A 27,169-nucleotide genomic window follows, 5' to 3' on the forward strand; every position below is an offset into this window, starting at 1 on the left:
GCTAATTTTTGTATTTTGAGTAAAGACTGGGTTTCACCATGTTGGTCAGGCTGGTCTCGAACTCCTGACCTCATGATCCACCCGCCTTGGCCTCCCAAAGTGCTGTGATTACAGGTGTGAGTCACTGCTAAAATTTTCACCTCTGAGAGACATATCCAAGTTACAATCTATTCACATTATATTTACTATAGACCAGGAAAAAATGAAATTATAACACATATCTCTACCAGCTTCTTGAAATATGTATATCAAAACATGAAACTTTAACATAAAGCCACTTCGTTTAGAATATAGTGGTATGATGCCTTTTAGTACTTATAAATATAATGGCAAAAAAGAATGTATAATAATCTTCCGAACTACACGGAAGTACAAAATGAGATCTCGTTGCTGATTTCATTTTGAAAGTGTGTTCTGCAACTTCATAAAATAGCTCTTTTTAAGTAGTTTTCTATTTAATTCTAATGAGTTCTTTTTAAGCAGTTTTATATATCATTTAGACTGATGAGTAACCAAAAAGTCAAAGATCCAAAAGAATGAATGAAACCTACATATATTCAAATCTTTCCAAATATAATTTTCATAGCTCGAGAACACAGTGAAAATAGGTGCCATAACCAAATGAATCAGACTCTCCAAAATAACATTTGGAGTTTTAATCACGAAATCTTGTATAATGTTGTTAAAATTTTGAAAAGTAAAGTTATTTGGAATTTATGGACCAAAAACATATAGCTCTTTGCAGAAGACACTTTAGATGCAATAGGGTATCGTTGTTCTCACCCCACACTCCCAGTTTGTAAAAGGAAAATCAAAAGACACAGAAACGGAATTAGCACTTGCAAGATTAATAAACAAATCACTTTGAAGATAACTTAAATCTTTTAAAGAACCTTAAACAATTAGACAATGGAAGAAACGAGATGAAACAGCACATCATTTTGCAAGACTTCAGCAGAAAAGAATCACACTTATTTGGTATTAGTTTGGTGCGGGTTTTTTTAATTAAAATTTTAATAGCCTTTCTCAATATCTCAGTTCATTCAAAGGGTCTGATTTTCTTTCTTTTCCTCCTAGGGGACCCGGCTGAAGCCCAAGGCTGACTGGCACCCTCCTGCCTCAGCACCGAGGACAGATATCGCTAAACCTCCACGGGAAACTTACCCCTAACCACCGCCAGATGTCAACTTTTCAGACAAAGCAAGAAAAAGGAAAGATACCTTGCCAGCCATCTGTTTAAAAGTCCCCTCTCCTGTGGAATGCACGAGCAACTTCTCAGAGACAGCGAACAACTCCAAGCCGCGTGCCGCCCCGCAAATCGCAACGAGAGAGCCGCGAGAAGGTGCGAACGCGGGTCCCAGCCAGAACCGCTTGGAGAGGGACCCGCAGGTTTCAGCCCAGGCGCGCCCGGCGAAAGCTAACGCGCTCGCTCTACAAGCGTGGGTGACTTCAGGGATTTAACAGAAAAAAATACCCACAGACAGAACCAGCGGAGGGGCCCTGACCTCTCCCCAGTCGAGAAACGCCTTCCCTCCACCACAGACGGCGCTGAATTCAGCAGAGGAGGGCGGCGGAGAGGGCCCCGGGAGCAAGAAAAGGGGCATTCTGCAGTGTTTCAGGGCTGGGGAAAGAACGTTTTCTCACCACTTGGGCTGTCGCTGGACCTCAGGCTCCTTCCACAGAGACACTGCAGCATATGCACTCCTTTCTTCAGAGAAAGCTCAAGAATCTTCATGGAGAGGCGCGTGCGGGGTTGGTAACTCCCCGCCCACCTCCGCTACTCGTCCAACCAACAGGCGGCCTCTCTTCGGAAGCCGGGTCCCGAGTCCATCGCGCGCGCACAGGTGGAGGGGAGTTTGCACGTGGAGCGGGCGGGAGCCCGGGCGCTGGAAAGGGGCGGACAGGAGGGTGGGGACCAGGAAGTGCAGGACCAGGAAGTGGTGCCTCTGAGAGCCAGAGGCGTCGCCACCCCTCGGTGGGCTCCAACGCGGCCCCTTGGGACCTTCTGGAGGCGGCTGCTGGTCGGCGGGAGACGCTGAGGACGTCACTGCGGGTCGGTGCTTCCTTGCAGGTGCCTTCTGGACCGGGGCCGCGGCACCTCCCCTGCTCCTGCCCTCGGCGCCGGACCCTGAGGGGAGCCCGCCTACCTCGGTGTCCCCGCCGTCACGGCCTCCAGCCCGGAAGGCAGCGGTCCTGCGGACTGCGCGCGGCCCAGGGCGACTCCGGCGTGGGAATCCGGCGGAAGAGAAGCACCCGCAGGGAGGGCTGGACCCCGGAGGCTGCAGAGCGTCAGAAGCGACTCTAGGGAACTAGGGGTGGGGTAGGGAGGCGGGGACGTGGAATAAAGAAAGCTCTTGGGTGCTGGCTACGAAAAGTCAGGTGTGCGTAGGCGTGGACAGAGCGCTGATGTGGGAGTCTGGACACCTGGATTTTCTGGTCGGGGCTCTGTGTCCTTGGGTAAGCCACTCACCACCCTGGGCGTCTCCCCGTCAATCCGGGTGGGGAAGAGGGTGTGGGATAGAGGATTGGCAGCGGCGCGCTTGTTTGTCCCCGTGCCTTTCAGCCTCCTAGAAAAGGGTAGCAGAGGTGCAGTGGAAATGGGGCCAGAAGGCAAAGAGGGAGAGGAGGTAGGTGAGGCGGGAAATCTGAGGACAAAAGAGCGCTTCGCTTTGGCGCCAGTATTCTAGAGGCTCTGCCTCTGCCAGCCCGCCCAGATGAGTCTAAGGATCTCGATTTTTCCCCCTTGACTCTTCTATTTTCTCTGTTTTCTTTCCATAATTCCAACAATGCCCTTTTGGAAGTGCAGTAAGTAAGCATGGGAAGAATGCTGTCGAAGTGACAGGACGCCACCCTAGGTGGAACCTCAGGGCAAGAGCGGACCTTAGGGGGCACTTAGCAATACAGCAGGTGGTTAAGAGCACAGACACTAGAGATAAGCAGCCGAAGTTCAAATTCCTACCAGCTGTATGACCTTGAACAAATTAGTTAACTTCTCTGTGCCTCAATTTTCTCCGCTTTGAAAGAAAGTTAAAGATAGCATCTGTCTCATTCACTCCTTGAGAGTTAAGGAAACACGCGTCATAAAGTAAGTGCTATAATAGTGTTTGCAATTATTATTTAACCCCCACTTGTAGGGTTGTGACTCATTTTCTCTTTTCGATGAATACCAGTGTTCATACCAGTGAATTTCTGCTTGAATAGTCCTGGTGAGAGGGAACTCAGCAGCTCCCTAGGTAATTCATTGCACAAAAACGGTTAGGTTTCCCCTGAGGGTGAGCCAACAACTGACTTCACCTTTGTTCCACCCATTGTCTCAAGGCTGCCTAGCACTGTTTAGCTCTTTCTTCCCTGCAAGGGAGTAAAAATGGTTTGCATCACACCTTTGCTCTTTCTCTTATATAGAGTTCTTCTGCAAATGTTTAGCCTATATAATGACATTGTGGAAGACAGTGTGGCGATTCCTCAAGGATCTAGAAATAGAAATACCATTTCACCCAGCAATCCCATTACTGGGTATATACCTAAAGGATTATAAAGCATTCTGTTACAAAGACACATGCACACATATGTTCATTGTGAAACTGTTTACAATAGCAAAGACTTGGAAACAACCCAAATGCCCATCAATGATAGACTGGATAAAGAAACTGTAGCTTTAGGCTGAAGGCCTCAAGAAAAAAAAAAAAGATAATATGGCACATATACACCATGGAATACTATGCAGCCATAAAAAAGAATGAGTTCATGTCCTTTGAAAGGAATATGGATGAATCTGGAAACCATCATTCTCAGCAAAACTGATACAAGAACAGAAAACCAAACACCACGTTTTCACACATATGTGGGTGTTGAACAATGAGAATACATGTACACAGGGAGGGTAACATCACACGCTGGGGTCTATTGAGAGGTAGGGGGCTAGGGGAGGGATGGAAGGGGGTGGGGAGATTGTAGAGATATAACAGGAGAAATACCTAATGTGGGTGATGGAGGCAGCAAACCACCATGGCATGAGTATACCTGTTTAACAATCCTGCAAGATCTGCACATATACCCCAGAACTTACAGCAAAATGAAAAAAAAAAAAAAAGGAAATGACATTTGAAGTTTGGGAGAAGTCTCTTCCTTTTTCCTCTCAGAGGCGGTGGAAGAAAAACCAGAACATCTGGAGGACCACTTGAGCTTACACCCACCACTGGGTTCACACCCTTTTAGCTCATTTCAAAGCTCAAGCTCCAGGAAAGGTCATTTGGGGTGGTTCCAAGACTCAAGAAGATATACCCAGGCCTTCTTTCTAGTCACCTCTTAGTCCTATTGTTCAGTGGTATCACTAAAGCTCTTTAAGCTCCAAGGTCCTTGAAGATCTTGCTAAAACCACTGCACTGATATCACTGAAGAAGTTATTCAGCCCGGGGGCAACCTGAGCCATGGCCTTCATCTTTCCAGCCTCTTTGAGAATTAGTGAGAAACTTGGCTCATCTGGGATTCTACCCATAGAAATTCCCCACAGAGGGAGAGACAATTAGCAAAACGAAAACATCTAAAAATAGTCCTTTGTCCTGCAGCAGAACACAATTTTCCAGTAGAGCTCTCCTATTCAGGAACCCAATGCCTGGAGCTATTTCCTTACTTTGAGGAAAGTGCTGTTCCTGGAAAAATAGCAAATGAACAGGACAATGCCATGGTTCCCTCAACGGAACTTGAGCAGAGCAAACAGGTCCATATATGATTTTAAAACACATATGACCTCCTGAGCATCAGTTTGTATATTTATCATAACCCTCTCTGCCTCCTGGCAAGGTTGTGACAAAATTCAATTAGGTAAAACATGTGAAAGTGCTTTGAAGATTCTAATTATCTTTGCAAGATAGGGTGCTATTACCAACTTCCCTGGGTTCTAGGTGTTAGCCTATTAAGTCTAATACGGCGGCTCTATTATGTCATTATAGGAAGCCTTTATGTTCGAATCTTCTGACTCCACAACAGGATTGTAAACTTTTAGGATGCAGAGCTGAAAAGCCAACTCAGTACAATTAATATTCACATGGTGTACTGTCTTGTTTAAATGGCTGTCACCATGATTCTTATGACCAGAGAGGAAATGGATCATCACAGTACTTGTAAAAACAAACTGAAGTATTATATTTATAGATTTTTTTGTTGTTACTGAGCTCTCAGATGATTTCAGACAGCATGTAACATTTTAATGAAAAATATTTTCTTACTCTATAGTATGGACATTTGATAATAGTAAGTTTCTACTTTGTAAGTATAAAAGGGATTTGATCACCGGAATTTTAATGCCTAATATTTTGGTTTAAAAAAAAGGATCTTACACTTACAGGACTTCAGTGTGCAAGCTTTTTAAAGCAACTCCTCATGTGATTGTCATCTACTTCCACAATTAGGAATATAGAGTGCAATCTTTCTGAGGTATCTTGAGCAATATATCAGAATTAGTTTTTATATGTATCATAACATCCAAAAACAAGACCAAACCAAACAAATAGCCAGGGTCACATGAAGGGTAAGAAAGTGATGTATTTTAGTTTGAACAAAAACTTTCATCATTTCTCCTTTTTGTATATTATTCCATAAGCCAAACTCAAAATTTTACTGGCAATCATATTTTAATTTTAAATTTGAGATATACTATAGTTTTAATACTGAAATTTTAAATTATGCTATGTTTCTAATTGAGATTTTAAAGTTGGTCATTCTTTCTGTTTTCTAATTGACTTAGGCATGTTGGACAAATTCTAGCAAGTGACTGACCAGTATGGTTTCAAAATAAAATAAGTTAGCACTTTTTGAGAAGGATTAGGAATTCTGGTATATAATGATGGATGAACATGTTTGAATTCCTAGTACCTAAATTTTTTCCTTTTTAAGAAGTATTAATTACTAAGAGTTTGTAGAAATTGATAATTGTGTGAGGGATTTCTGAGATTTTTAAACGGTGACTTCTCTGAGATATTGTCTATTAACACTAAACATAGGCATCTGTTCACTTGTGGCATCAGCTGTGCAATTAATCAGTGTATTTATCTGTTTGGAAACGTATGTTGAATCAGTAATAACGTACAAAGAATTGTGTCAAGTCTCAAAACTTTTAATAACAATGGCAAAATGTCTGTTGAATTGATATGAAATTTATTTTCACAAAGAAACCCACATATAATCTAATAGATGAAAATCAGTAAGATATCTAACATAGTATTTTTGTTCCACGTTATGTATATAGCCCATTGAGTCTGAAAGGGCACAAAACCATGCCTGTAGCTCTCATCTTAGCAATACCTTCAAATATAATCTTGATACTGTTTTTAAAAATTGAACATGTTATTTAAAATTTCTCTTCCTCCTTTTTTTTTTAATTTTTTTCTTCCTCTCTCCTCCTACTCCTATTCCTCTACTTTCTCCTTCTCCTCCTCTTCCCCTTCTTCATCTTCATCTCTTTCTATACTTTTCCAGACCTTTTTATTTTTAAATAAGTTTCCCCTCGTCCAAATGTTATAAAATAAGACAGAGTTCATACATGTCCTTCACCCAATTTCTCTAATGTTAGTGAATTTCATAACCAGTGTACAAATATCAAATCCAGAACATTTACACTAGTTCCTTGTGATTAACTAAACTACAAACTTTATTCAGCTTTCACTAGTTCTCCCCCAGCCCCACGTCCTTTTTCTGAACCAGATACAACTAGGACCCAGATTGCATTTGATTGTCATGTCACTTGAACCTCCTTCAATCTGTGAAGGTCCCTTGGTTTCCCTGTCTTTCAGTACCTTGGCACTTCTAATAAATATTGGTCAAATATTTTGTGGAATGTCTTTCAATTTGGGTTTGTCCAGTGTTTTATAATGATTAGTCTAAGGTTATTCATTTGGCAAGAATGCCATAGAAGTGATATTGTATCCTTCTTAGTATATCATTATGGCAGGGGGTGGTACATGATGTTAATTAGTGATATTAACCTTGATTGCCTGGTTAAGGTTATATCTACTAGGTTTCCATACTGTAAAGTTACATTTTTTATTTATAATTGATAAATATGTTGAGGAAAAACTTTGATGCTCTGCTAATGTCCTATTTTTCCTCAAACTTTTGTCCACTGATTTTAGCATCCATTGGCAGATCTTGCTTGCAACAATTATTACTGTGCTGTTTGCCTAATAGTGACTTTTGTATTTCCTTTATTCTGTCTGAAGTAATAGAAATTCTTTTGTAAGAGCTTTTCCTTCTCCTGCATTTATTTACTTATTCAATTATTTATTTATGTCAGTATGGCCTCATGGATATTTATTCTAAGAATTATAATCCAATACGATCATTATTTATTTTGTGGCCAAAAATGTTCTGGATTTAGCCATTGGGAGTTCCTTCTGATTTGCTATTCTGTCCTTTGGACATAGCCCAGTTGTTTTTTTAGCAGTTTCTTAACTTTTTAGCATTATCTGATGTTCCAAGTTTATTATATTGCCACCTCTACCCCAGCCCTGGAATAAACTGATTTCCAAATGAGTCTAGGTTCTTTCTTTGGAGAATAATATATAGCAACCAAGATCTGGGTGCTGAGTGTGCTCATTTTTATTGAGGTGTTACTGCTGTTAGGCCCTCTCAGCAGAGAGAGTTAGGAAATCTATGCACACATTCACCTATATCATATTTATTTCTATATTTTATCAGTATATCTTTTTAGATAGATACAGATATATCATGTAGACATAAAGATAAGATAGATGAAGTTAATACTTAGATCCTAATCCAATACCACCAGGTTCATTTTATTTTTCCCCTTTTCCTTATTTGTAACTTCTATCTGACAATGAAAAACCTGACTTTCATTATTTACAATATATTCACTTACTTATTAAATCCTATACACTTAAGGTAGTTACAGAATTGCTCACTGATACTCCTGTGGGAAACACTTATTACCAGAGTGCAGTATTTATGAACACTTATTTTTGTATTGAACTTTACAGTATCCAATCAAAATATTATTTTCTTTTGAAAGTGACTTAGGTTGCTTCTTTACTTGCCCATCCTCTTCAGTGTGGTTTAGTTATTTATTTGTAAACTCATATTCCACACACATTGATTTTAATTATTTAATTAAATTATATATTTCTATTTGGGTGCATGAAATATTGCTATGGTACTAAGAGTCAAAGCTTTACAAAAAAATTATAGCTTGATAAGTGTTATTACCTCATCCCTTCTCACCGGTTCCTATTCCCTCTTTTTTCTATTTATTTCCCATGCACTGCCTATAGGTAACTGATTTCTTTAGGTTATCTTGCCTGTGTTTCTTTTGTGCAAATGCACACACATTCTTCTATGTAGTGGCTTTTAGATTGTTTCTGGTATTGTGCTATTATAAACTGCTGCAATAAGTAACCTTATGTGCACTATTTTCATGATGCAGAAAACACTGCTAACCAATACTCCTGTGAGAAATACACTCTGTGCCTCCAGGTAGCTTCCAAGAAATGGGAATGCTGGGTCAGAAAGTATGTGTATAGATATTTTTATTATGTATTACTGAATTTCACTCCAGAAGGCTTGTATGAATTTAGATTCCTGCCAGCAATATGTAAGTGCCTATTTTCCCACAACCTTACCTACATAAGTTATTGTCCTACTTTTTCAATTATGTCAGTTTGATTGTAATTTTTACTTTGTATATCTCTAATTATGATTGAGTTTGAACATTTTGTCATTTGAGAACTTTTTTCTCATCTTCAAATAGATACCTCCAGGATTTGCTGCTGCAGTTGGACATTTTCCATCTCTTCTAATAGCACTCTAACAAGTTGTCTTGAACAAACACAGAGCTCATTATCTACAAGAAAACTTTAATGATGCATTTAAATTATTTAAATGGAAGGAAAATTATTTTAAATCGTCATAGTAAAACATGAGCTGTTTATTTGGCAAAATATGAGGTTAATTAGTTCAAGATAATAAATACCTATGAATCTCAAGGAAAAAAACAATCACTCATTAGTCAAAACTCACAAAAGAGGGGCTCAATATGAAATGAACAACAACAAAAGACTAAAAAGGGATGGTGACTTCTAAAGTCACCTGGCTCCCAGCAACAGGGCTGCAACTAAGTGACTCAGAACTTCCTGGTGCAATATTCTTTAAAAGACACTATGATGCTGACCCTGGTTTTGATAGCATCACAATCAAACTTACTTGATAATATGCATAGAAATGATTTCAGGACATTTTTTCTTTCCCTAGAAATTGAATTTTCTCTTTAAATTATCGGTGTTTTTTTTTTTAGAAGCAGAAGGCAGCCATTCATTTAAAGATCTGACCAATAAAAATAAGTATTGCCTTGCAGTAAACTATGAGCTTTCTATTAGTGTCAACTTTCAGAAACGGGCATGGGAAAGAGTCTTAAGCTTATGACTTGGGCTAACTCTCCTGATGGCAAACTTTAACTGTTCTAATACAAGTGGTTGGGGGGCAATGGTCAGAGTCGGAAAAGGAAGAGAAAAAGGGTTAACTGGAGATGTTCATTAGAATCCATACTGAAGGCTTGTTGGACATGCAGTAATTTGGAGAATGAATTGGGGGTTTTTTTAGATGGAGTCATGCTCTGTTACCCAGGTGGGAGTGCAGTAAGGTAATCCCAGCTCACTGCAACCTCTGCCTCCTGGGTCCAAGTGATTCTCCTGCCTCAGCCTCCCAAATAGCTGGGAATACAGGCGCATGCCACCATGTCTAGCTAATTTTTGTATTTTTAGTATAGACAGCATTTCACCATATTGGCAAGGATGGTCTCAATCTCTTGACTTCGGGATCCACCCGCCTCAGCCTCCCAGAGTGCTTGGATTACAAGTGAGAGCCACCATACCTGGCCAAGAATGAATATTTTAGCCTCTTGAAGGTGATTGTTACACACAAAAATATATTTACAAGTATATATACATTCACAAGATATATGTATCTTTGTGCCTGTGCTGAAAAAGCTTATGGCCAAAGTTGCCACTTTCACATGGCAAGAGCCACATTAGGCAAGAGCCACATGTGGAATTTTGAAATCTCCTTTGTGCATTATTTTTCTATTCTTTCCTCCCTTCCACAGACATACAAACATCTTAAAGAAGAGGCTGTTATGTACTACCTTCACTTCGGCATTTCTTTCTTAAATCCATTGAGCGCTGCCTCTTGCTCACACAACCTCACCAAAGTTCTTTTTATAAAATCACCATAATCAAGACTATTTCAGCTATAATGGACACATTTTTTCCTAATGATACAAAGATGCAGTAATTATATGTGTTAAATTTACTGATTACTCTATTTCAAGAAACTGTTCCTCCTTATCTTCAGGGACACCATTTTTCACTCGGTTTTCCTTCTACTTCTCTATTATCATCATAGTTTTCTTTCTGCCATCCTCTACATGTTATTATTTCCCAAGGTCAATCTCTTCTCCCTTTTTACTGTTATTAGGCATCTTACACATTAAAATTCCTACACTATTGATAACTCCTGGATCTGTGTCTGCTGACAAGATACCTCTATAGGTTTGATCATCCATTTCCAAGTTTTTCTGTAAATCTCTACTTAAAGGATCCACAAGTATTTCAAAAAACAAACAAACAAAAAAGAAACCAAAACATAACTACAACTGGACATATATCTTTCCCTCTAAACTTCAGCTTCATATTTAAATGAATAACTACATCTAACTAACCAGTTTCCAAATTCAAAGCCCTGTGAGCCATCCGAGACTGTCCTTGCTAACGTATCATCAATCAGACAGAGAATATTATAGATACTATTTGTTTAACGTTTCTAACACCCATCACTTTATTTTTGCCTTCCTTCAGGCCCTGATCACATCTTGCCCAATTAACTACAATAGAGTTACAAAAAATCTTTGTACTGCCTTCAATGCAGCCTCCCCATGGCCAAAATAATCACCCCAAAACTTGGCTCTTCAAAAACTTTTCACAGTATTGAAGATTCAATCAACAATTTAAGTTCAGTACATAAAACCCCTGACGATTTGCTTGTCTTCTTTTATCTCTGTACCTGAACTTAACCCCATCCATGTCCTTGATTTGCACTGTTTCATGTTCACATCTACGTCTTTGCACATGCCGTTCCACTTGCTTATAATATCCTGCTTTCCTTCTTCTTCCTGTGAGTTCATACCCACCCTTCAAAAACTGGATCCATCATCACTTCCATCAGTAAACCTTCCCCAACTGGATTAGGTGCCCTTCTTTGGAGCTTACCTGTGTATGTTTCTTAGTGTAGAACTTTCACACAATAATCTCTGATTTCCAAAAAAGCAAAGTACTTATTGAAAACTCAGCCAAATGGTCATACAAACTAACATATGATTACAATTGTAACAGCTGCGAGAAAGGAGAAGTACATTATTTTAGAGTGTCTAAAGAGATGGTAGAGGTGTTGATTTAGCCAGAGGAAGCAGGAAAAGCTGAGGCACGTATCACATCATAGCTTGTGTCACAATTACTTGGGCACATGCTTTATATACATTTTCTTACCTCAAGTGCACACACACACACACACACACACGCGTCACTTTTTTCCCCTTTCATGGCAAGTCATAAAAGTCATTCATCATGAAATGTTACTATTTCTGCCCTTCCCCATATACAGATGCTACTCAAACATAGGAAAGGGTCAATAAATATTTCCTGAATTTAATTGAAAACTTTACCCAGAGTTGCAGAATAGTTATATGATTCTGTTTCTTTAAAGTTAACCATATGGTTTGACTGAAGATAAAGCCTTAATCAAATTTATTATAACCTTACATTTCAGTTACAACAAAAGCAGCATGCGTCATGCCTTCTGTCTTTCCTGAAAATCAATGGCACACCTACCACATGGTTTCAAGTATGATAAAAATAAAGGAGGTCTTGAAAAAATTCAAAAGAAATGCAAGCCAGGAGAAAGGGAGCCTTTGGAACCCTTAAATCGATGCTAAAAATTTCACGTGTTAGAAACTCAGTCCCCAAACATGTATTGATAAAATTTGGAGGTGAGGCCTTTGGGAGGTAACAGGATTAGATAAAGTCATCAGAATGGGGCCCCCATGATGGGACTGGTGGCTTTAGAAGAGGAAGAGAGACCTGAGCTAGCAAACACTTGCCTTCTGCTGTGATATGACACAGCAAAAAGGCCCTCACCAGATGCTAGCAGCCTTCCCTGCCTCCAGGACTGTGAAAATTAAATGTATTTTCTTTATAAAGTACACAGTCTGTGGTATTCTGTTATAACAACAGAAGACAAACTAAGATGATGACTAGTTTAGGATAATGATCCTTGAAAACCAACAAAGACCCGGGAGGAAAGGTGCAGTTTTACTCTGAAAGGTCGTATACTTCCAGATTTCACCATTGTTGCCATTTCTAGTGTTATAGATTAATTAACAAATAATGAAAAATGGAAGAATCAGAAATATCTGTTTTCTGTACTTTTATGCAGGTGTCTATTGTAAGCACTCAGTATGTAAATGTGAAAATCACTGAGATAATGCTTCTAGGAGCCAGCTCTAGATAGCCATCTACAGCATCCTGGGCTTATGTAAATAATCCATTTGGACTTAACTGTTATTTTCATTTTTACTTGTACATATTTATGGGTGTATTAATCCATTTTCATGTTTTTGATAAGGACATACCAGAGATTGAGCAATCTGAAAATGAAAGAGGTTTAATGGACTGATAGTTCCCGTGTGGGTGGGAAGGCCTCATAATCATAGTGAAGGTGAAAGGCATGTCTCACATGGCACCAGACAAGAGAAGAGAGACTGTGGAGGGAAGCTCCCCCTTATATAATCATCAGACCTCATGAGACTTATTCACTATCATGAGAATAGCACAGGACAGACCCATCTCCATGATTCAACTACCTCCTACTGGATCCCTCCCACGACATGTGAAAATTCAAGATGAGATTTGGGTGAGGACACAGCAAATCATATCATCTCACCCTGGCCCCTCCCAAATCTCATGTCCTCACCTTTCAAAGCCAATCATGCCTTTCCAATAGTCCCCCAAAGTCGTAAGTCATTTCAGCATTAATTCAAAAGTCCACAGTCCAAAATCTCATCTAAGACAAGTCCCTTCCACCTATGAGCCTGCAAAATAAACCAAGGTAGTTACTTCTGAGATACAATGGGCTACAGGCATTGGGAGAAATTGGCCAGAACAAAAGGGCTGCATGCCCCATGCAAGTCCAAAATCCAGTGGGGCAGTTAAATCTTAAAGTTCCAGAATGATCTCCTTTGACTCCATGACTCACATCCAGGTCGTGCTAAGGGCCACTTGGCATGGGGCACCAAGTTTCTAGGCTGCACATAGCATGGGGACCTGAGCCCCACCTACAAAACCACATTTTCCTCCTAGTCCACTAGGCCTGTAATGGGAAGGGCTGCTGTGAAGACCCCCAACATGCCTTGGAGACACTTTTTCCATTATCTTGGGGTATAGCATTCAGTTACTCATTACTTATGCTAATTTATGCAGCCAGCTTGAATTTCTCCTCAGAAAATGGGATTTTCTTTTCTATAGCATTGTCAGGTTGCAAATTTTTCCAACTTTTATTCTCTGTTTCACTAATAAAACTGAATGCCTTTAATAGCACCCAAGTCAATTCTTGAATACTTTGTTGCTTAGAAATTTCTTCTGCCAGATACCCTTAATCATCTCTCAAGTTCAAAGTTCTACAAATGTCTAGGGCAGGGGCAAAATGCCATGAGTCTCTTTGCTAACACATAACAAAAGTCACCTTTGCTCCAGTTCCTAACAAGTTCCTCATCTCCATCTGAAACCACCTCAGCCTGGACTTCATTGTCCACATCATTATCAGCATTTTGGTCAAAGCCATTTGACAAGTGTCTAGGAAGTTCCAAACTTTTCCACATTTTCCAGACTTCTGAGCCCTCTCAACAGTTCCAACCTCTGTCTGTTACCCAGTTCCAAAGTTGCTTCCAAATTTTCGGGTATTTTTTCAGCAACTCCCCACTCTACTGGTACCAATTTACTGTATTAGTTCATTTTCATGCCACTGATAAAGATATACCTGAAAGTAGGAACAAACAACGTTTAATTGCACTTACAGTTCTACATGGCTGGGGAGGTGTCACAATCAATTCACAAGGTGAAAGGCACATCTCACATGGCAGCAGACAGGGGAAGAGAGCTGGTGCTGGGAAACTCTCCCTTATATCATCATCAGATCTTATGAGACTTATTCACTATCACAAGAACAGCACAGGAAAGACCCACCCCTGCGATTCAACTACCTCCCACGCGGTCCCTCCCACAACATATGAGAATTCAACATGAGATTTGGGTGGGGACACAGCCAAACTATATCAATGAGGTACATGAGAAATGTTGTTATATGTTATATGAATCTAATGCATAGCAATAAGAGAATGTATCTAAAGTGTCCGTCACCTGAGGATAATACATTTTTGTTAAGTATGGCCATCCTACTCTGCTACCAACCATTACATTTATTCCTTCTATTGGATTATATGTTAGTACCCTTAACCCACTTCTGTTCAGCCTTTTTTCTCCCTCCGTTGTTTTTTTTTTTTTTAATTTTGAAATCTACATTCTCTTTTGATCCACTTTCTCTCACTTGGTGGAGCTCAGTGGTTAGAGCTTGAGGTTTGAAATCAAACCAGACCTAGGATTATTTCTCAACTCTCACACTTACTGGATGAGGTCACTGCTCCAAGTTTCCATGGTTTTTGTGTGTGCAATAGAGTGAGTATTCATAATTCCTTAGAATTGTTCTCAGGATTAATTGAGATAGAATATTCTTAATATGGTGCCTGCCAGATAGCAGGTGCTTAATAAATTGTGGTAGTGATATGGTGGAGAAGTTTATTGACATTTATGACTTTTGGGAAATGCTACCAGTAATAATCCTTTTCATCCTTTCATCCTGGAAGATATATTCAATAACAGCAATATCACTCATTTGTTATTTGAGATTATTTTAATAACTTCTTTCCTGCATCTATAAAATATTTAAGAATTCTCTTTGAAGGAAAAATCTAAGAAAATTGGATTTTTAGTAGAAAGCTCTAAAATTATATAAGAAATGAATACTAGGCTGGGCAAGGTGGCTCACGCCTCTAATCCCAGCACTTTGGGAAGCCGAGGCAGGAACATCACCTGAGGTTGGGAGTTCAAGACCAGCCTGACCAACATGGAGAACCCCTGTCTCTACTAAAAATACCAAAAGTAGCCAGGCATGGTGGTGCATGCCTGTAATCCCAGCTACTTGGGAGGCTAAGGTAGGAGAATCACTTGAACCTGGGAGGCAGAGGTTGCAGTGAGTCAAGATCACACCATTGTACTCTAGCCTGGGCAACAAGAGCAAAAGTCTGTTTCAAAGGAAGGAGGGAGGGAGGGAGGGAGGGAGGGAGGGAGGGAGGAAGGAAGGAAGGAAGGAAGGGAGAGAGGGAAAAGAATACTAATGGGTATGGGGATTTTTTTCTAGGGTGATGAAAGTGTTCTGGAATTAGTGAGGTGATGGTTGCATAGCATTGTAAATATACTAAGAACCACCGAACTATACACATTAAATGGGTAAATTTTATGGTGTCTGAATTGCATTTTAATGTTTTTGTTTGTTTGTTTGTTTTTGAGATGGAGTCTTGCTCTGTCACCCAGGCTGGAGTGCAATGGCACAATCTCAGCTCACTGCCACCTTTACCTCCTGGGTTCAAGCAATTCTCCTGCCTCAACCTCCCATGTAGCTGGGACTACAGGTGGTGTGTGCCACCATGCCCAGCTAATTTTGTATTTTTAGTAGAGACAAGGTTTCATCATGTTGCCCAGGCTGGTCTGGAACTCCTGACCTGAGGTGATCCACTCGCCTTGGCCTCCCAATGTGCTGGAATTACAGGTTTGAGCCACTGTGCTCAGCCCTGCACTTTAATGTTTTAAAACCGTAAGAGAAATATAGGCCAGCAAGATGGTTTACAGTTACACACTTCATTTGAGTGGGGTTTTTTTTCTGTCCTGTTTTCTTTTTTTTTCTTTTGAGACGGAGTTTCGCTCTTGTTACCCAGACTGGAGTGCAATGGTGCGATCTCGGCTCACCACAACCTCCACCTCCTGGGTTCAGGCAATTCTCCTGCCTCAGCCTCCTGAGTAGTTGGGATTACAGGCACGTGCCACCATGCCCAGCTAATTTTTTGTATTTTTAGTAGAGATGGGGCTGTCCTGTTTTCATTTCAGTTGTCCACTCTATGTCTTAGAGATTGTGATCAGTTTGGCTGTCAGACTCTTAGATGATATCATAAGAAACACTTGAGAGCTATACATTGCTGAGTTCAAATCCCAGCTGTGTGTTCATTAACACATTTCTAAACTTTAATCTCATTTTCCTCATTTTCAAACCAAGGCTAATAATCTGCCTGAAGCTTTGTTCTGGCAAAAAGAAAAAGAGAAAGGGAAATACTTAACATAGAGATTAGCACTTAGTGGACTCCCCATTTACAGAAGATCTTTTTCAAAAGGATCTTATTTCACTGAGAAATAACTATTGTTATATTTTTGTGTACATGCTTTCAATATTTTGCCATATATGTATATTTATATCTATGGATATCTGAGAAATATCTATGATAGATATACATAGATATACATAAAATTCACCCTATGTATATCTCAATAGGGCGATTCTTATTACTGCATTTCTATATTGTATTTTCTAAAAGTATTATCGAATACTTTTTAAATCAAATAAATATTGTTTTAAAAATATCAGCATCTTCTTATAAGTGATTTTTTAAAAATCTTCTAAGAACATCAAATAGAATATGATTGTTGAGGTTACAGTATCAAAAAATACTTCTATGACCTAATACATGTTCTTCATCCTTGGGCTCTAGTGAGAGGTATATAGTATTTATAAATATTATTATTATTCTCAGTTCTTCTGAAGTCAAATGCAGAATTTTTCTGGAAAACCATAAGCCATGAATTAGATGGAACTTTCTGATTTTCTATGCACAGACTTTCAAGGATTAGAATTCCACTTCTACGAAGTAGGTTAAGTGATTTTGCTGAGGCAGATATCAAATACTCTTCTTGAAATATATATTAATTCCAAGTTTTATTAAATATGCCTACATGGGCTTCCAGACCATGTATTGGTATATTTCAACATTTATTGAATAGGGTGTTCTTTTCCCAATTTACGTTTCTGTATGCTTTGTTGCAGATCAGTTTGCTGCAAGAATTTGGCTTTATTTTGGGGTTCTGTATTCTGTTCCATTGGTCTACATGTCTATTTTTATATCAGCACCGTGTTGTTGTGGTAACTATAGTCTTGTAGTTGAAGTTGGATAAGGTGATGCCATCAGATTTGTTCTTTTTGCTTAGTATTAATTGGCTGCATGGGCTCTTTTTTGGTTCCATATGAATTTTAGAATTTGTTTTTCTAGTTCAGGGAAGAATGCTGATGACATTTTGTTGGGGATTGCACTGAATCTGTACATTGCTTTGGACAGTATGGCCATTTTCACTATATTGATTCTTTCCATTTATGAGCATGGATGTCTTTCCATTTGTTTGTTTTGTTTTTTGAAATTTTGAATGACATTTCAAAAACTGTTTTAAAAAATGTGCTCTTAATCCTGGGGTCTCAGAAATACTTATTACAAGCTTACAGAAAGTAAAATCAGCTGACTATGCAGATAGTCTAAGAAAGAAAAACAGAGATGAATACATTCCTAGAGTCAATTTTCTAATTCCCAAATGTTTTTGTGAATATACTTCTATTTTTATTTCAGTAGTTTTTGGGGGACAGGTGGTTTTGGTTACATGGATATGTTCTTCAGTGGTAACTTCCCAGATTTTAATGCACCTGTCACCCAAGCAATGTACATTGTACCCAGTACATGGTCTTTTATCCTGCACTCTCCTTCAAACGGTTCCCCTCAAATCCCCAGAGTTTGTTATATCATACTTATGCCTTTGCATGCTCATAGCTTAGCTCCCACTTATACACGAGAACATAGAGCATTTGACCTTTTCATTCCTGAGGCACTTCATTTAGGATAATGGCCTCCAGCTCCATCCAAGTTGCTGCAAAAGACATTATTTCATTTCTATTTATGGCTGAGTAGTTTTTCATTGTGCATATATACTACATGCTCTTTATCCACTCATTAGTTGATGGACACTTAGGTTGGTTCTACATCTTTGCAATTGTGAATTGTGCTGCTACAAACATGTGTGCATGTGTCTTTTTCATATAATGGCTTCTTTTCCTTTTGGTAGATATCCAGTAGTGGGACTGCTGGATTGTATGGTAGTTCTACTGTTAGTTTTTAAAGGAATCTCCAAACTGTTTTCCATAGGTTGTACCATTTACATTCCCATCAACAGAATAAAAGTATAAAAGCATTCCCTTTTTACCACATCCATTCCAACATTTATTGTTTTTTGATTCTTAATTATAGTCATTCTTGCAGAAGTAAGGTGGTATCTCATTGTGATTTTACTTTGGATTTTCCCTGAAAATTAGTGGTGTTGAGCATTTGTCCATGTTTATTGACTGTTTATGTATCTTATTTTGAGAGTTATCTATTCATGTCCTTTGCCCACTTTTGGATGGGATTATTTGTTTCTTTCTTGCTAATTTGGTTCAGTTCCTTGTAGATTCTAAACATTAGTCCTTTGTCAGGTGCATAGTTTGTGAATATTTTCTCCTCCCACTCTGTGGGTTGTCTGTTTACTTTCCTGAATATTTATTTTGCTATGCAGAAGCTTTTTAGATTAATTAGATTACATTTATTTACTTTTGTTTTTGTTGCATTTGCTTTTGAGGTCTTAGTCATGAATTCTTTCCCTAAGCCAATGTCTTATCTAGAAGAGTTTTTCCAATGTTATCTTCCACAATTTTTATGGTTTCAGGTCATAGATGCAAGTCTGTGACACATTTTTAGTTAATTTTTGTATAAGGGGAAAGATGAGGATCCAGTTTCATTCTTCTACATGTGGCTTGCTAGTTTTCCCAGCAACATTTAGTGAATAGGTGTCCTTTCCCCGATTTATGTTTTTGTAGACTTTGTTGAAGATCAATTGGCTGTAAGTATTTGGCTTACTTTCTGGGTTCTTACTCTGTTCCATTGGTCTACATGCCTATTTTTATACCAGCACCATGCTGTTTGGGTAATTATAGTTCTTGTAGTGTAATTTAAAGTTGGGTAAGGTGATACCTCCAGATTTGTTCTTTTTGCTTAGTATTGCTTTGGCTGTGTAGGTTCCCTTTTGGTTCCGTATTAAATTTTAGGAATTTTTTTCTAGTTCTGTGAAGAATGCTGATGACATTTTGATGGGGATTGCACTAAATCTGTCAATTGCTTTGAGCAGTACGGTCATTTTCACAATATCAGTTCTTCCCATTTATGAGCATGGGTTGTCTTTCTATTTGTTTGTGTCATCTATGATTTCTTTCAACACTGTTTTGTAGTTTTCCTTGTAGAGATCTTTCACCTCCTTGATTAAGTATATTCCTATGTATTTTATTTATTTATTTATTTATTTGCTGTTTTAAAAGGGATTGAGTTCTTGATTTGATTCTCAACTTGTTAATTGTTGGTGTTTAGCAGTGCTACTGACTTGTGAATATTGATTTTGTATCAAACTTTTGATGCTTGTTTTTAAAGGCAGAGTGTAAAGACCCACTATGAGTGACATACATACACTGTACACACAATGACAATAACATTTTTAATTTCTCAATTAATTTTATTTACCTAATCAAAAACAAATTATCTGTTTTGTTCCTGATATACAAGTTATCTGACAAGCAAATTATTAAGATAAACAAATTATCTGAATTTGCCTTCAGGTATTTTTAGCAAGGAACATAACCAAATATGAAATAAATTACTATGTTTTATAGTTTTTTACTTATTTTTTTCTTCTATGAAGCAACTCTTGTATTATCAATGCACAGTCATTTGGGAACATCCAAACTCTGACCCTATTTTTTTTTTTTTTTTTTTTTTTGAGACGGAGTTTCGCTCTTGTTACCCAGGCTGGAGTGCAATGGCGCGATCTCGGCTCACCGCAACCTCCGCCTCCTGGGTTCAGGCAATTCTCCTGCCTCAGCCTCCTGAGTAGCTGGGATTACAGGCACGCACCACCATGCCCAGCTAATTTTTGTATTTTTAGTAGAAACGGGGTTTCACCATGTGGGCCAGGATGGTCTCGATGTCTTGACTTCATGATCCACCCGCCTCGGCCTCCCAAAGTGCTGGAATTACAGGCGTGAGCCACCATGCCCGGCCAGAAGGTGGTATTTTTTTAAAAAATTATACAGTTAATGTATAACACATTAGCAAAATCCATGTATGTTGGGGCTGCACATGTAATGAAACACATTGATATTTCTTTGGTAAAATCTATAAATAGTCTTATAAGTGGGATAAATAAAGATTATAAATAGCCTCCTGTCAATTCAGGTCAGGGTGTACCTTAAGGAAAAACAACATACATATAACGGTTTTCAAAGCTTCTTGAATTTAGAAATTAAAGATAGTAAAATGTAAGCCTGTGCTTGCTTTACTTTGACATAGACTTTTGAACTTTTGAAACTTTGTTCATTTTCTTTCCTTAGCCAAAAAGGCCTTCTGTGCCTCTTCTAGTTTAATAAAGTTGATCATGGGCCAGTCCAAAGGTCAACTCTTCCATAAAGCTGGAAGTCAGAAGCAGCCCATTTTCCTCTGTTGTCTGCATGTATACTTCTCTCTGTAGGCTACAAAGTCCATAGGGAGCAGCTCTGTCATTCCTGTCAGTGTATTTTTTCGCAAAAGAATATACAAATTGGATGAAGCAAGCCTGCTTGAAAACATAAATGTCGACAAAGCAAACCCAAAGCATCCAGTGTCCCATCTCTGTTCCTCTTTATTTATTTTTATAAGATGACAGGTTTTTATTTTTCATATCAGATGGGTAATGTACTGATGTGCTGACATGGTTTAAGGGTCGCATATCTCACACATGCATGTGAACACTCAACCATCATGCTTATCAACTACAAAAGGATCAGGTTTGATTTTTTAAAAAACGAATGTTACTCAGAATGTATTTTTTCTGGTCAAATATTTTGTAATGATTCTAAGGAAAAAAAGCATAAGTAGTAAAGTTACCAGCTTTCCATTCAAGCTCAGCATACTGAGAAAACTTCACAGAAGCTGGTTTTAAGTTACTGGAGTGCTCAGGAAATGTGAGTTTTTAGAAAGTTAACTTAGACATTACACTTCTGATTTTTTCTAATCCTTTAATAATATTTCTATCACTTGAGCAGATTGTAAGTTCTTTATTTTTATTTTATTTTGTTTTATTTTTAGATGGAGTTTCTATCGCCCAGGTTGGAGCACAGTGGTATGCTCTTACCTCACTGCAACCTCTGTCTCCCAGGTTCAAGAGATTCTCGTGTCTCAGCCTCCCAAGTAGCTGGGACTACAGGTGCGTGCCACCACACCTGACTAATTTTTGTATTTTTAGAAAAGATAGGGTTTCAAAATGTTGGCCAGACTGGTACTGAACTCCTGACCTCAGAAGACCTGCCCACCTTGGCCTCCCAAAACACTGGGATTACAGGCATCAGCTCCCATGCGCTTTAGTCTATTAGAAATGTATCTTTTTATTTGATGTTCTTTGCAGTGCTCTTTGCAGACAATTAAGAGCACATAATTTCTTATATGACTGAATAATAATAATTGTGGATAAAATCATTTTATATTACATATTTTAGAATGATTTAATAGTAGTAACAATAATACAAGAACTATTTTCCGGCCAGGCGTACTGGCTCACGCCTGTAATCCAAGCACTTTGAGAGGCCAAAGTGGGTGGATCACGAGGTCAGGAGTTCACAACTAGCCTGGCCAAGATCATGAAACCCCATCTCTTCTAAAAACACAAAAATTAGCTGAGCGCGGTGGTGTGTGCCTATAATCCCAGCTACTTGGGAGGCTGAGGCAGGAGAATCACTTGAACCCGGGAAGCCAAGGTTGCAGTGAGCCAGGATTGTGTTACTGCACTTCAGTCTGACAATAGAGAGAGACTCCATCTCAAAAAAAAAGAAAAAAAAACTATTATTTTTCTAATATTGGAGATTTGGGGACATTTCTCCAAATAAAAATACCACCTTACTATTGTAAGTTTCAGTGGATACTTTGAGTTCAAGTCGAAGTTTTACCTTACACAGTTTATAATCTTATATTTTATTTCTACAATTTATTTGACTATAATATGCAGTGATATTTTTGACTCCTTTTGTAATAAAATCATTATTAGGATATTTTGTAAAATGAAACAAATAAATGAATAAAATGCTTCCTATAGGTAATAGTAAAAATAATATATAAGGTGTGTTTGGCTATGGCAGAGGATTTGAAGATAAATGCTAAATAATATCTAGATCACAAACTCAACTATAATAAGCCAAAAATAGGTTTCCATATTGGGTACTAGTCTTTATATGAAGTAGCTATCCTAATATACAGTATTGTGTAATATCTCACTAGCCATCCATCCACCCAATCTTTCATCCATATATCCATGGGGAAAAGTTTCTTGAGAAGACAGTTTAATTAAGGAGAACAGGTCCTCTTTCTTCAGCAAAGCATCTTGGTAGATAAGAAAATCCACAAAGGAGTCAGAAAGAAATTTGAGAGTAAGACTGGAGAAAATGGAATTAATCTGCAGAACAAAGTGCGAAGAATTTGGAGCTCCTGTGAGCCATCTAGAAGGGACTAAGGAAAACTGAAAACCATGGTAAGAGGCTGGAGTCTGAGGTGTAGAATGGCCGAGACTTTTTCCAAGAACAAGGATAGCTGGACAATCTCTAAAATGAAGGAATTTTACAGAAGCAGAATTCAGAGTCAGAGAAGACCATGAAAACATAATTACACTGAAAATTTGCATACAACTTGGTGGCGGTTGGGGTGGACAATATTGAACTCTCTAAAATTCATAGAATGGAGCTAAAATCAATCTTAGCTAGGTCTTAATTAATTGGTACAATGAATTTAGCTGTATCTGAGATACATAAAAATACAAACACATGTATTCATGTGAAGCAAGTGTTCTAGAGCTCATTTATTCAATAACCCAAATATCTGCCAAATGTCTAGAGCTCATTTATTCAATAACTCCAAATATCTGCCACATCAACTGAAAGAAGTTGCAAAGAAGGGACAAAAGAAAGACATCTAACTACCCACAAATGCTGTCATAAAATTGCAGCAATAAATTTTACACAGTTTGTTTGTAGGGTTGCATTATGTACTAGTGCAATATATGTTTCAATTTTTACAAATTCTATTTACTTTTTTGCATATGATTCTACATGGCTATTTCACCATGCTCAACAGACCAGAACTACATCCCACACAACAAATCCAGCAAACTGTCTGTTTCAGAAAATAAAGTTTCACTAGAACACAGCCCTAACTATTTGTTTCTCTGTTGTCTATGCTGTTTCAGGATACAACCTTAGAGCTGAGTGATTGTAGCAAAGGCTATATTGTCCATAAAGCCTAATATATTTACTGTCTGGCTCTTAGCAGAAAAAACTGCTAACCTCTTATCAAGAAGCAAAAGTTGAAATAGACAGATTTAAAAATATGTGATGAGAAATAACTATTTTATGACAGAAAGTAAGCAAACAACAAACCAACAAATATCATGCCCTCCAAGGTCACAGTACATGGTGCCATCATGTGTGAAGAAAAATAACATCAGATAGCCTAACAAGTTGTTAACAAGTCTCTAAGAGTATAATTTACAGTACAATTTTCGAAATTAATAACGATGATCCTGAGACATCAACAAAAATTGTAAAATATGTTTAGAATTTTCTGAGAGATTTGAAAAAAATATGTAAAAAATAAGATATTTGCTTTTGATATTTTGATTTTTTAACTTAATTTTTGTGTGTACATACTGAGTATATTTATGGGATAATAAGATATTTTGATACAGGCATATGATGCATAATAGTCACATCAGGGTAAATGGGATTTTTGTCACCTCAGGCATTTATCCTTTCTTTGTGTTACAAATAATCCAATTATACTTTTAGTTATTTTTAAATATTTAATAAATTATTGTTGACTATAGTCATCCTGGTCTGGTATCAAATACCAGATCTTATTCATTCTTTCCATCTACCTTTTTGTACTCATTAACTATCCTCACCCCCAGCCACTGCCCTTCCCAACCTCTGGAAACCATTCTACTGTCTATCCCCGTGAGTTCAACTTTTTTAATTTTTAGCTCTCACAAATCAGTGAGAATATGTGAAGTTTATCTTTCTGTGCCTGGCTTATTTTACTTAACATAATGACCTCCAGTCCTCTTCATGTTGTTGTAAATGACAGGATCTCATTCTTTTGTTATGGCTGAATAGTACACCATTGTGTATATGTACTACATTCTCCTTATCCATTTGTCTGTTGATGGACATTTCAGTTGCTTCAAAATCTTGGCTATTGGGAATAGTGTTACCATAACATGAGGGTGTAGAAATCTCTTTGACATACTTACTGATTTCTTTTCTTTTGGGTATATACCTCGTAATGGGATTGTGGGATTATATGGTAGCCCTGTTTTTAGTTTTTTGAAGAACTTCCAAACTATTTTCCATAGTGGTTGTACTAATTTACATTCCCACCAAGAGTGTATGTAAGGGTTCCCTTTTCTCCACATGCTGGCCAGTGTTTGTGATTTTCTGTCTTTTGGATAAAAACCATTTTAACTGGGGTGAGATGACATATCATTAGTTTTTATTTATATTTCTCTGATAATCAATGATGTTGAGCATATTTTTATATACCAATTTGCATATCTTCTTTTGAGAAATATGTATTCAGATCTTAATATATTTTTTAGTCAGATTAATAGATTTTTTCCCCTATAGAAAGCTTCTTATATATTCTGTTCAAGCTTCTTATATATTCTGGTTATTGATTCCTTGTTGGATAATTTGCAAATATTTTCCCCCATACTGTGGGTTGACTGTTCACTTGAGGATTGTATCTTTCACTTTGTGGAAGGTTTTTAATTTGATGTCATCCCATTTGTCCACTTTTGCTTTGATTGCCTGTTTGTCAGGTATTACTCAAAAAATCTTTGCCAAGAATAATGTTCTGAAGTGTGGTCCCAAAGTTTCCTTTTAGTAATTTCATAATGTAAGGTCTTAGATTTAAGCCTTTAATCCATTTTTATTTGATTTCTGTATATGGTTAGCAAGAGATAGGGGATCTAGTTTCATTCTGCTACATATGAATATCCAGTTTTCATCGCATCATTTATTGAAGAGATTGTCCTTTCCCCAATGTATGTTCCTGGTATCTTTGTTAAAAATGAGTTAACTGTAGATATATAGATTTACTTCTGAGTTCTTCATTCTGTTCCTTTAGTCTGTTTGTCTGGTTTTATGCCAGTACCATGCTGTTTTGTTACTATAGCTCTGTAGTACAGTTTGAAGTCAAGTAATGAGATTCCTCTAGTTTTATTCTTTTGCACAGCATAGCGTAAGCTGGATAACTGTAGCTTTTTCCTGGATCTTTTGTGGTTCCATATACATTTTTGAATTTTTTTTCTATTTCTGTAAAGAATGTCATTGGTATTTTGAAGGGCTTGCTTCTACTCTGTACATTGCTTTGGGCAATATGAACATTTTGACAATATTGATTCTTCCAATCCATGAACATGGAATATCTTTTCATTTTTGGTTTCCTCTTTAATTTCTTTAAAACTATAAACATTTTATAGTTTTCATTGTAGATATCCGTTGCTTCTTTTGTTAAATTAATTCCTAGATATTTTATTTTATTTGTAGTGATTACAAATGGAATTGCTTTCTTGATTTCTTTTTTAGATTATTTGCTGTTGGCATATAGAAATGCTACTGATTTGTGTATGCTGATTTTGTATACTGCAACTTTATTGAATTTGTTGATCAGTTTGAATAGTTTTGGGTGGAGTTTTTAGGTTTTTCCAAATAAAAAAATATCATCTGCAAACAAGGATAAGTTGACTTTGTCCTTTCCAATGTGGATGCTTTCTATTTCTTTCTCTTTTCTGATTGCTCTAGCTAGCGCTTCCATTTTTATGTTGAATAACAATGATGAAAGTGAACATCCATGTCATGTTCCAGATCTTAGAAAAAATGCTCTCCCTTTTTCTCCATTCACTATGATACTAGCTGTAGGTCTGTCATATATGGCTTTTATTATGTTGAGATAAGTTCTTTCTATATCCAGACTTTTTTAGGTTTTTTTTTTAATCATGAAAGGATGTTAAATTTTATCAAATAATTTTCAGCATCAATTGCAATTATCACATGGTTTTTGTATTTTGTTCTGTTGGTATAATGCATCTCATTGATTTTGTGTATACTGAACCAGTCTTGTATTTCTGGAATAAATCCCACTTGATCATCATGAGTGATCTTTTTAATGAGTAGCTGAATCCAATTCAGTCAGATAGCATTTTGTTGAACAAAGCCCCCGTTACTCTTTCCTCCCCTTTTCTCAAGCAGAAGGAGTCTTTCCCCATAGCCATCACAGCTGGGAATGTGCTGGGTCTCACCTGAAGCCAGCATGTCTCCGAGTCTCACCCAAGGCCCACGATGAGTACTGCCCAGCTGCCACTGCTGACTGTTTAAGGCCCAAAGGCTCTTTTGTCAGCAGATGATGACTCCCACTGGGACTGGATTCTTCTCGTCAAGGGAGTAGATTCCATTTTGGCCAGGGTGTGTCTAGAAACGTCATGCTGGAATTAAGGTATGGGATGGCCTTAGGACTCTGCCCAGTTCCCTATCTTACTGTGGCTGAGCAGGTATCCAAGTTGCAAGTAAAGTTCTCTTTACTCTTCCCTATCCTCTCCTAAGGTGGAAGGAAGAAGTGTCTCCCAGAGCTGCAAGCTTCACTGCCTGGGGTTGGGGGACAGATAGTGCAAGCAATCCCTTGGCCGTTCAAGCTGATTTCTCACTAGGTCACATGCCCTCCATGTTCACTGTTTCTGAGCAGCTCTCCTTTGCTATGGCTGGTCTTATTGCTCCCTCCGTTGGCTTTGGCTAAGTTCTGCCTGGTGTTGCTGTCTGC

At 38.0% G+C, this 27,169-nt stretch overlaps 2 protein-coding genes and 1 non-coding gene across 10 annotated transcripts in view; 1 reads left to right on the forward strand and 2 right to left on the reverse strand.

Moving 5' to 3' along the window:
* The window catches only part of FGF12 (fibroblast growth factor 12), a 584,819-nt gene that overhangs the window by 375,125 nt on the left and 182,525 nt on the right, over positions 1-27,169 (reverse strand). For 2 of the 6 annotated variants that reach the window (XM_008981406.5, XM_078350515.1), the window contains exon 1: positions 1,645-2,343. The exons of 3 other annotated variants lie outside the window; for them this stretch is intronic. In XM_008981406.5, coding sequence (XP_008979654.1) covers positions 1,645-1,735 — 91 coding nt within the window. In that variant the 5' untranslated portion in view covers positions 1,736-2,343. Of the gene's footprint in view, positions 1-1,220; positions 2,344-27,169 lie in introns of those variants that run through there. One more of the 6 variants, XM_078350517.1, reaches the window with a different exon arrangement.
* The window catches only part of LOC144579504 (uncharacterized), a 47,596-nt gene continuing 22,123 nt past the window's right edge, over positions 1,697-27,169 (forward strand). For 2 of the 3 annotated variants that reach the window (XR_013527212.1, XR_013527213.1), the window contains exon 1: positions 1,697-2,457. Coding sequence is in view for 1 of the 3 variants with exons in the window: in XM_078350513.1 (XP_078206639.1) it covers positions 1,697-2,071 (375 nt within the window). In the remaining 2 variants the exon portion in view is untranslated. The remainder of the gene's footprint in view (positions 2,458-27,169) is intronic. The other variant, XM_078350513.1, reaches the window with a different exon arrangement.
* LOC118148208 (small nucleolar RNA U13) lies at positions 20,993-21,096 on the reverse strand. Its single transcript, XR_004734983.3, has one exon. It is a non-coding gene; the product is annotated as a small nucleolar RNA U13 (small nucleolar RNA).

The sequence above is a fragment of the Callithrix jacchus genome, chromosome 15 (genome assembly GCF_049354715.1).
Source record: "Callithrix jacchus isolate 240 chromosome 15, calJac240_pri, whole genome shotgun sequence".
Classification (NCBI taxonomy): Eukaryota; Metazoa; Chordata; class Mammalia; order Primates; family Cebidae; genus Callithrix; species Callithrix jacchus.